Genomic DNA, 9376 nt, shown 5'->3' with positions numbered 1-9376 from the left:
CTGTAATTTTTCGATAATTGCACACTTCAAACGGACAGATTATCATACGAAGGAAATATTCGGATTATCGTCATAAAATGCAAATTTTCTCTCATTTTTGCCGTTTCTATGTGTGAATGGCCCCAGTGGTGTAGGAGTTAGGAGCGAAAAACTGCGCTCTCAATGTGAGTTGGGCAGCGCAAATTGCCGAAAGTCCGTTTTGAAACAGTCGCGCAACTTTTTTGTTGCTTAATTTGACCAATATTGCCCCACCAAAGCGGTAATTTAAGTTCTAGTCATAAAACGAACAAAACGTGCCGCATTTGTTTGGCACGTGCCCAGTACAACCGTTTTCCATTGCGGAGTTTCCAATGGAGAACCAGTATTAAAGCGATAACAAAGACTGGCATCAGTATTTAACTAAGTTTTTTTTATTATTGTTTCGTTATTGATTGAATTCTTTATTAGTTTGTTTTTGGGCGGCGCCCCTTATTCAGTGCTTTTCTGTCGAATAAAACTGGCCCTTTTTAGAGGAGTTGTGGCCGTTTTTCTCGCCCCCCCATCCCAGTAAAACACCGATTAGAAAACAACGTACAAAAGTTTTATTGGCCTAATTAATTGTCATTTAAATTGCCGCCCAGCGGAAAAGTTAGTGGGTGAAGTTCTGGCAAATGGCCTGGAAGTTCTGGATGAAGTCGTCGATTTCCGGATGGTGGACGATGTCGTTGTGGCCGAAACCGTAATCCGCCGAAATGCCCTGGAAGAGCACTGGGCCTTGATGGGGCTCGCGCGTGTCTTGCGCCACTTGAGCCAGGGCTTCGCCCAGTGAAAACGAGACAATCATGTCGTCCTCGGCATGCAGAATCATCACCGGACAGTCTATCGATTGGATGTTCTCCTTGGAGCGGAAATGGAAGCCGTTGGTGGCCAGAGGCCGCAGGATTGCGGCCTCAAAGTACGCCAACCAGCTGAACATCCTCCCTAAAACCATTGTGGAGACCACGTCCTCCAAGGAGGTGAACGGGGACTCCAGGATGAGTCCAGTTGGGGAGATGGAATGCTGTTGGTTGAGCAGCTTTAGAGTGCGGGCGCTGATGCCGCTCCCCATTGAGTGTCCCCAATAGTAAACATCCCTCTGGGGGTTGATGGACTTGATCCATTGGAAAATCTGCACATGATCGTGCGCCATTCCTTCTTCGCCCATGCGGACGTTGCGGCCGGAGTCTCCGTAGCCTCGATGATCGATGGCCACCACTAGAAAGTGCCTCCTCAGCACCCGATACTGCTCCAGAGCCTTCGCTCTATTGGCCAGCACGCCGTGGAGATACACCAGAATGTCCTTTTGGGTGTTTTGGAGGATTTCCGTCACATTGCTGCTGGCGGAGGAGCTGATTTCGTCCTCGGGCAGCAACATCCAGGCTCCAATGCTGGTCCAAGTGTCGTTCTGGTAGTAATCCCGAGTGGAAATGTGGAAATTTCGCACTCCTTCCAGCCCGAAGGACTCCGGCCGGTCAAAGTCCGCGTTCCTCGGGGAGTCGATCGGGACGAAGACCATAAAAGTCTGGAAGGGCAGCGACAGCATGAAAGACACTGGGATCACCACCCAGACGACCATGAAGGCCCCCAGAAGGCTCAGCAGCAGAACCAACGCACTTCGGGCGACGGTTTTTCTGCAGGTGCATCTCCGAAGGGCCGTTTTATCGGTGGAAGCGCTCAAGTCATCCCCTGTTAGCAGCTGGATTGAGTTGGATCGCTGCAATCGGTCTGGATGGTTTAATGGTCCTTGCAAATCTTTTGGAACTGGTCTTACCTTGCGCGAACACCCACAACCCATGTTACTGGCTCACACTTAACTACGCTCTCAATGAACTACGAGTGTAATTAATACGAGCCGAGGTGTTTGCTTGGAGGATTACCGCTCACAGTTCCAGATAAAAGATAATTTTGCCTCGTAATTGTTAAAAAAAACGCACACAAACATACAAATTAGCAGAAATTTGCTGAAGTAATATTTGCTAGACGATTTGACTGGATTTGCGGTTCAGTGGGGAGAACAGTCGTGATTTTTTCCTGGAAACGTGCACTAAGAAGTGAGAGAAGAGAAAAGCGCTGTTGGGCTTTGTGTATTGGAAAATTGCAACAATTTCCAGCAAATTTGGCATCAAAAATGGATCAGAATTGAGAATTTTTAATGAATTTTTATCCGAAAATAATCAATTCTCAATTGCGATTCGTTTTACGGGGCAAATTTGGGTTTATTTCGGGAAAAACTGGATTGTTGGTGAAAACTCACTATAATAATTCGCTCGTTTTGCCTCAAAACTGGTTTATTTGGACTAATATCCATGTATTTGCCTTTTAAAGACGGAGAGTTACACATTTTTTGCACGACTTGGGCATGGAATGTTACAAAAGTGGCAATCAATGCCAGAGTTTGCTTAAACCAGCAATAATTTGCGTAAATTTCACTGAGCAAATGCAGAGTGGCGCGTATGTTTTGGGACAAACAATAACCGGAATTCTACCGTCTTAATTGTGACTGATTTATGTGAGTCAGTCTAGCAACTATCTGCTTACGCACGCTGGCGTTATCGAAAATGAGTAAACAGTTTTTTTGTTCCAGAATCTGGTTTGCTGTTCGGCTGATGTTCTCGAAGGCAAAGGACTAGTTCAAGTGGCGATCACTGTGACCGAATTGCTGCGCTTTTACGGCCCGAGATCTCCCCTGCATGCAAGTGCAGTCTCAGTGGTGGTTTGAGACCAAAACGAGCTTCATGTTCAGTTAGTCGGTTTATTTTTATACGAAACATATCCCGCGGACAAGACGTTGTACAAATCGCACTTACCCTTGTATTTATTCAACTCCTAAGCGCTACTTATATATATATGAAGGTTTCTACGCGTGTCGCGCCCGACAATAATATAATCCCACGTTACTTCTTGCACTGTTCAGCTCAATTTTGTCGTTTTTCTGTTGTTTTTCTAAAATTCACTAAAACAAGTGCCAAAGATTACATTTAACTGTAGACTAGTGGTCGGTTTAGTTTAATGAAAAAATGTGGGGGGTTTCGAGTGGATGGTGGCAGGAGTTAGGGAAAAACAGGCACGTAATACTTAAGGGAGAGTGAGGGACTTAAAGCGATGCCATCGAGCTCCTTTACTGCGGTGTTTCAGTTGTGATATAGATTTCTTTTTGTGATACTGTAAGCTGTCGCTCTAGATCTTCTCCCTAGACTATCTACTAACTACTCGCTTTTGTTTGTGCGCCCCAAACTGCTGAAATGTCGGTCAACGTAAATGCAGACTTTGTGTTCAGTTCTTGTGTTATTTTACCCAATTAATTAACAAAACAGTATCTCTAGTCAACTCAGATCAATAAAGATTTTTTACGCACTTTGTAATCAAGTGATTTACTTTCGGTGAGTTCACACCTGGAATTGCATGAACGTGTCCATAAAGGCGAAGGTTTGATCGATGGCCTTGCGTTTGGCTTCCTCGTAGTCTCGGCCGGACGCCAGAATCGTGAAGGGTGTGTCGATTTTCAGTACGAAAATCGCCAACATTGGAACTTCCTGGAACTGCTCCAGAATATATCCCGTTTCCAGAGGGGTCAGGATCTTCTTCAAGGCTTCCTCCGATGGATGTTTCAGGTCCTAAAGGTCACGTCGGTTGAGCTGGGGATTCAAGCACCTACGCTCAAGTTACCTCGGCGAAGTCCTCATACTTCAAGCCCTTGAACATCATCAGTTTGGCCAGAGTTTTCGAAATATCGCTAATCTTGACCGACTTGTCAGGGACGATCTCCCGTAATTCTTGATACTGCGAAATGGCTTCGGAGTATTTAGCAGCCAAAGCGTTCGGCATGAGCTCCAGCTCCTTAAACAAATCGGGCAGCAGCTCCTTTATTCTACAAAAAATGCGCATTTACACCTGCCGTTACGTTAGTTAGTTGATAGCTACCTGATTAACATTTCTTTGGCAGCGAGTTGTTTGGCGTTTTTCTTGCTGCTGGCTTTGGCTTCTGTCGTAATGGAGGCAATTTTACATTCGTACGTGAACTCCTTGTTGTGGGGCGGCCCCACGCTGGAAATTTCCACAAATTCCGGATAGGGCATTTTGTTTTCAAGGCACAAGCCCTGTAGGTCCACTGAAAATTAATTAAGCCATTGAAATGAACGCACCGCTGATGAAAACAGAGCCGTTTCGAGAAAAAACTGAACAGTCTGCAAGCAGCTCCAAACCAAGCACGAACTTACTGATACAGTTCAGTCCTGGCCGGAAGGAACGGGAACTGGCTGATGGTAGTTCGCCTTTGAATGGTTCAACTGGGTTCTCCGCAGGATCGTAGATGCCCAGCTCCTGCAGCTGCATCAGAGCGTCATGGGCGGCCTGGTGCCTCCCCAATTGTTTGGAGGGACCGCTTCCACTCCCTCGGATCTCGCAGCCACTCCCGCGGATCCCGCACACAATCACCACAAAGTCGAACCGATTAATATGCGTCCCGGATATCTGGGAAATTATATGGTAGTCCGGAGAGCAGTAGCCCTTTTTAATGCACAGCTCCTGCAGGACCATCACGGGGGTTTTGCTGTATTGGTTCATTTTTTTCAAATAGTGTGATGCTGACGCAATGGCAAGTTGAGTGATTCGCACTGTTTGGATGAAAGTGGCTTAATGTTGATCACAGGGCTTGCGTTGCTGTTGCTAAAACAGCTCACAAAAAGCAATTCTTACCGAAATTCCCCGAGGGAAAAATTTTAGGTTATATTATGTCAAATTTGAAAGAAACTGCTGCTAGGCAGGGGCAAAGTTCGCGAGACACTCTTGGGTCGACTCAGTTTGCTCGATTTTATAGGGGATTTTTTTAAATTCTTGATCCCGATGCTGGATCTATGCCAGCATTTTACAAATTCCGGAACGAATCAACCCAGTCAAGCGTCTAGACATGAGCAAGCTCAAAGCACCGAGTAGTTTTGCTTTTGGCCTGATGAGCGACAAAGACAGAGCGATGATGGTGGTATTGATTTCAAATTGATTTTTTTGCAAAGAGTTTTCTCATGGAATAAAACTTTTTAGCGGATTTAAAACCAACTGATCATCAGCGGCAAGGAAAAGAAAAACGATTATTTGCCTCTGCTAATCGTCGCTGACCCAATTAAGTGCTCGAAATTAACGGAAACTCATGAAACCCAATCTACTTTCCCCGGCTAATAAGGCCATCGAGTGTATGAAAATAAATTGGGATTTTTATTGTTCCGAATCCATAAAACCGTGCAGGCCCAACGAAACTATGCCTGGAACCATAAAGCGTATTTATAGATCGGGATCCGTGAGTGCATAGAGCGAAAATAAGAATGATTTCATTCAAAGTTTCAAGATAGATGTGATGACCGCAATCCCGATTCAGGACGCCCGAAGGCAAGATGTTGCCAGGGAGTTGCGTTCTTGTAATAGAGGAACTTGTATGTAATTACTATAAATAAGCTGAAATTTGCCGGCACTTTTTGCCCATTCAATTCTTGCTAATAAACCAAAATTCTTCAGTACTTGTATGAAAACTTGCAATTTTAAATTTAAAAATTCCCGCTGTTTGTTTCTTTTCCAGTTAAATACTGTTGATTTCTTGAAAAAACAAGTTTTTTTTTATCGTCGTCTGCCATTTTCCCGTTGGGAAAGGTGGTTTTTGCGGAAAAATCTCAATTTTTCATGCGTTGGTGTTTGCCGGCATCCGAAGCACTGCGACATACGAACTATCAGGGCAGCAGAATTTCAACATTTCCAAGATTTTTTGTACTCTTTCGACCGCGTTTGCAGAAGCATTTGAGATGGACATTCACAAAATAAAGAGCACTTTGAGCTGATTTGTGAGCGTAAAGTTGCCAGTAGTGCAGATTTTAGGGATGATAGGGATTAATTTGACCCTAACGTCTACTCCACTGTGCGCACTGGCGATTCTAAGGCCTCAGATGAAAGGCCACAGTTTTCTGCTCAAAAAGATCCTCTTAGTCCAAAGCTCTAATTTTGGCCGTTTCGGAAAAAAATGCCCATTTATGACGATAGTGGATACTACTTTTGAAATAGTGTTTTTTATCATAAAGTCTCGTTTTTTGGGCAAAACGCCCCATTTTTGCGCCTTCCACAAAGAGTACTTTTTTCTGCAGAAAACATTGGCCTTTCAAGTGTCACTGTGAATTTTATGATTTTCCTCAGTGGCGTAGGTACTAATCCTGGATAGGAGCTTTGCAGTGCGCTCAGGTTTTAAACTCGAATATTTCCGGGATTTTTCGCTTTTTCGCCTAAATGGTGCCAATTTCCTGAATACTCAGGATTCTTTTGTCGTTTTGGGGCATTTTCCCATTTGAAAACTTGTTTTGTTGTGAATAAAACGCGATTTTTCTGCGTTGACGACAGAGGCCTACTAGCTAGCAAGGCCGGAAACTTTTGGGATTAAGATCGGTCTTGGGGAGATTTTGCACATTTTGTGGACTTTTAAAGGGTTTCTCAGTCTTGAAGAGGGAATCTCATTTTTTAGATACAGTTTTTGTTAAATTCCAACTTCTTAAAGGAGCGAGTGGGTTTATTTTGCTTTTAACCCTTAGTCCACTGAGCAAATTGGCGATTTGAAGCGCTCATACGAAAGGCGACAGCCTTCCACTCAAAAAAGCCCCCTTCGTCAGAAGCGCTAATTTCAGCCGCTTGGGAGAAAAGTCGCATTTTGCCCCACTAAAGCAAGCGACTATTTCCCTGATACTTCTCACGAAAAACTCAATTTTTCGCCAAAACCGTCAACATTTGGGGCTCAGACTAAGAGTACCTTTTTTCTGCAGAAACCCTTGGGCTTTCAAACGGTGCTTTCAAATTTCCATTCGGCCCAGTGGTGTGCAAGTTAGGAGCAAAACCAACCAGCCGAAGACTGCGCCCTGAAAACCGTAGATAAAGACGAGCTGAAAACCCACCCTCATCGAGCAAAATTGGGGTGTTTGGACAATTTGGCGGCGCTGCTCCGCAGGAAATATCCGAGTCCTCGAGTGGTTCTCCATATTCGGCAACGTTGCATTTGGCGCGGCAAGCACATGTGTTTCAACTTTTGAAAAGTTCTCCTCCGGCTTCGGCGGGCATTCAGTTTGGTGCCGCGGCAGTTGTGCTTGACATAAAGCAGCTTCTTTGGTCCATTTCAGTGCGATCTCTTCGCGTTTCAGTGCCATCCTACGTGAGCATGATTTGTAGTTTGTGAGTGAGGAAGACATCCGAACGTTGCGAACCATGGCGAACCTGCCGAGACCGCGCGCCCACCCAAAACTCCTGTTTGGCCTGGTTTTTTGCGCCCTTTTGCTCCCTGCCCTAACAGACGTGGCTGCAGACTCTCAGGTATTTCAGCCCATCTTTCAGGACTTTCAGAGAGAAATTGCCGCTCTAATTCAAACCAGCAAAGTGCATTTTAGTATCGAAGTTGGTGCGCTTTTCTCCCTGTTTTTTGGCTGGGTTTGGCAGGTTTTTGCCCTTAACCTGATTGCAAAAGGTGTTTCCTCGCTGAAGCAGAGTTCAAAAAAATTGATAAATCGCTGTTTAATCTTGGCTTTTAATATGGTTGGCTGGGGAAAAAACCGCAGGTTTATGTGCGGTGTAAACCCAGACAGTGTCATTTGGAACCAGCGGCCTGAAATTGACAACTTTAGCCGCCCCTCATTGGCCGGCGCCTGTTTTGGCTACGTTTAACCGGGCGAAAGCCGTCAACCAGAACGGGCCCTTTGCAATTTTTTCTGGAAAAAACGCCAGAAAATCTCCCACAGCTTATCTCTGAGCCGAAAAAATTCCAATTTTTAGCCGGTTTTATTCAACGATGGATTAGTTAGTATCTTATTAACTGGCGTAATCTTTATCGTGTCTGATAAGATTGTGGCCACTAATTTTGTGTAAGAATGTAAGGACTTTGGGGCCTTTTTTGGCACATTTCTTGTGCAAGGTTCCCTGAACCGTCCAGGTCGCACATTTTCCGTTTCAAGGTTCCATCTGCTATTTTTAGCCTGTATGGTTGTTAATTGCCTCTGGCCATGGAACCTGCGGTTCACTTTTTTTTCTGTAATTTAACGCAATATCTTCAACAGGACGAAAGCGATCCAAATCGTGCCCGTATTTTATCTGGAGTGCATTCTAAAAATAGCGGAGAATTCGTAGCAATTGTTGTTTTTTTCGCGCTCTAATCCAATGTTCCATCCTGCACAGCGTCCTCGATTGTCATCATATCTTTTCCATTAAATAACTCATACATATTTATAAAAGTTTCCTCGCTCGTTAAGGCGGCCTTTAAACGGATTGATTGACCGTTCACATGAATTACTGACCTAAAATCGTCGATTGGTAATGATTATCTGAGTTATTAGTATGCCCTCCTCTAATGGAATCAAATCTACTTCAATTAAAGCTCGAATTGGGAGTTGACTTGCATAATGGTGCTTAAAATCGGGCACAATCCAATGCTGATGGGTATGTTCGGAGCCACTGTAGGGGCATCAAAATGCATCGAAAATAACTACTTTCAACGACAAATTTACAGGATTTTGCTCACATTCGGCTTGGTTAATTCGTCAGTTATCATTTAGAGCAAAAATGCCGGTTTCGCATATGCATTTGCAAACCCTTTCGACTTTGAACGCCTTTTTAAACTTGTGGGTTTTGCACCATCTTCTTCTCAAGCTGGTTTCTCACTAACCAGTCGTGATATCGGAAGATGGGTTCGAGGACTCCATCAGGAAAGCCTCGATCAGCATGTGATGCAATTTTGGTTTAATTCCCAGAAACGGTTTCTGTATAATATCGTTTTAAGCCTTTGCGTTTTGCGCGGTTTTTCATTTATTGAACCCGGTTCTTATCAGGCTGGTTCCGGAGGGTCTAGTGGATATATTGAAATAGGGATTATAGCCCTTGACAAAACAAGCTTTTATTGAAGCGAGGTGAAAACATGGTTCCACTCGGCCCATTGGCTCCTTGATAACGAATTTTTAAACTTCCAGAAGTTTTAGCGCGGGTTTCCATTCAACCACTATGCGCTTCGAAAGCGGTTCTTTGAAGAACTGGTTGAGATATGCGAATGGGGCCTTTTGAATTCGATAGATAAAGAACCAGTTGATGTTTGGCATGAATTGCGTTCTATTGGAGAACATGGTTTCTTCATTTTGAATTTTTAAACTATGCGAGGATTTAGCGCGGATTTTCAATTATACGCCATGCTCTTCTAAGGTTGCTCTTGGCAGAACTGGTCCTTAAATCGCATTTCTGTCCCGAGATTCGATAGACAAGACATCAATGAATGGGTGCTTCGAATTTTGCTCTATTCCAAAATATCGTTTCTTTAAAATGAATTTTTTAACTTTGAGAGGTTTTGGCTCGGTTTTTGTGT

General features: G+C 44.2%; 4 protein-coding genes across 10 annotated transcripts in view; 2 read left to right on the top strand and 2 right to left on the bottom strand.

Moving 5' to 3' along the window:
* The window catches only part of LOC109537594 (leucine-rich repeat and calponin homology domain-containing protein), a gene marked incomplete in the record, with an annotated part of 16407 nt that extends 13027 nt beyond the window's left edge, over nucleotides 1–3380 (top strand). Inside the window, 1 exon segment of the mRNA XM_048662494.1 lies at nucleotides 2603–3380. Within this exon segment, the coding sequence (XP_048518451.1) occupies nucleotides 2603–2737 (135 nt within the window).
* On the bottom strand, nucleotides 559–1871 carry LOC109537595 (lysophosphatidylserine lipase ABHD12). The gene is made up of 2 exons (XM_019904396.2): nucleotides 1790–1871; nucleotides 559–1732 (listed from the first exon to the last, which is right to left on the bottom strand). The coding sequence occupies exons 1-2, from the start codon at nucleotides 1811–1813 to the stop codon at nucleotides 629–631; spliced, it is 1128 nt and encodes a 375-aa protein (XP_019759955.1). The 5' UTR covers nucleotides 1814–1871; the 3' UTR covers nucleotides 559–628.
* LOC109537596 (RISC-loading complex subunit tarbp2) lies at nucleotides 3285–4778 on the bottom strand. Its single transcript, XM_019904397.2, has 4 exons — nucleotides 4236–4778; nucleotides 3940–4126; nucleotides 3685–3886; nucleotides 3285–3632 (listed from the first exon to the last, which is right to left on the bottom strand). The coding sequence occupies exons 1-4, from the start codon at nucleotides 4579–4581 to the stop codon at nucleotides 3405–3407; spliced, it is 963 nt and encodes a 320-aa protein (XP_019759956.1). The 5' UTR covers nucleotides 4582–4778; the 3' UTR covers nucleotides 3285–3404.
* A 2279-nt stretch (nucleotides 4779–7057) lies between these two features.
* The window catches only part of LOC109537565 (LDL receptor repeat-containing protein egg-1), a 103404-nt gene continuing 101085 nt past the window's right edge, over nucleotides 7058–9376 (top strand). For 5 of the 7 annotated variants that reach the window (XM_048662481.1, XM_048662480.1, XM_048662485.1 and 2 more), the window contains exon 1: nucleotides 7059–7347. In XM_048662481.1, coding sequence (XP_048518438.1) covers nucleotides 7243–7347 — 105 coding nt within the window. In that variant the 5' untranslated portion in view covers nucleotides 7059–7242. Of the gene's footprint in view, nucleotides 7348–9376 lie in introns of all 7 variants that reach the window. The other 2 variants (XM_048662487.1, XM_048662486.1) reach the window with 1 other exon arrangement.

Source organism: Dendroctonus ponderosae, unplaced genomic scaffold (genome assembly GCF_020466585.1).
Source record: "Dendroctonus ponderosae isolate FM_Combo_2020 unplaced genomic scaffold, Dpon_F_20191213v2 Dpon_F_20191213_11, whole genome shotgun sequence".
Lineage (NCBI taxonomy): Eukaryota > Metazoa > Arthropoda > Insecta > Coleoptera > Curculionidae > Dendroctonus > Dendroctonus ponderosae.
This window is presented reverse-complemented; position numbering and strand designations above follow the sequence as displayed.

Bases quoted from the DNA above. Each gene is read 5' to 3' on its own strand.
- LOC109537595 (XM_019904396.2), bottom strand. From the start codon at position 1,813: ATGGGTTGTGGGTGTTCGCGCAAG. The intron at 1,733-1,789 runs GTAAGACCAGTT...GACCGATTGCAG, and splicing joins GTTGTGGGTGTTCGCGCAAG to CGATCCAACTCAATCCAGCT.
- LOC109537596 (XM_019904397.2), bottom strand. From the start codon at position 4,581: ATGAACCAATACAGCAAAACCCCCGTGATGGTCCTGCAGGAGCTGTGC. The intron at 4,127-4,235 runs GTAAGTTCGTGC...ATTAATTTTCAG, and splicing joins GCCAGGACTGAACTGTATCA to TGGACCTACAGGGCTTGTGC. The intron at 3,887-3,939 runs GTAGCTATCAAC...CATTTTTTGTAG, and splicing joins GCCAAAGAAATGTTAATCAG to AATAAAGGAGCTGCTGCCCG.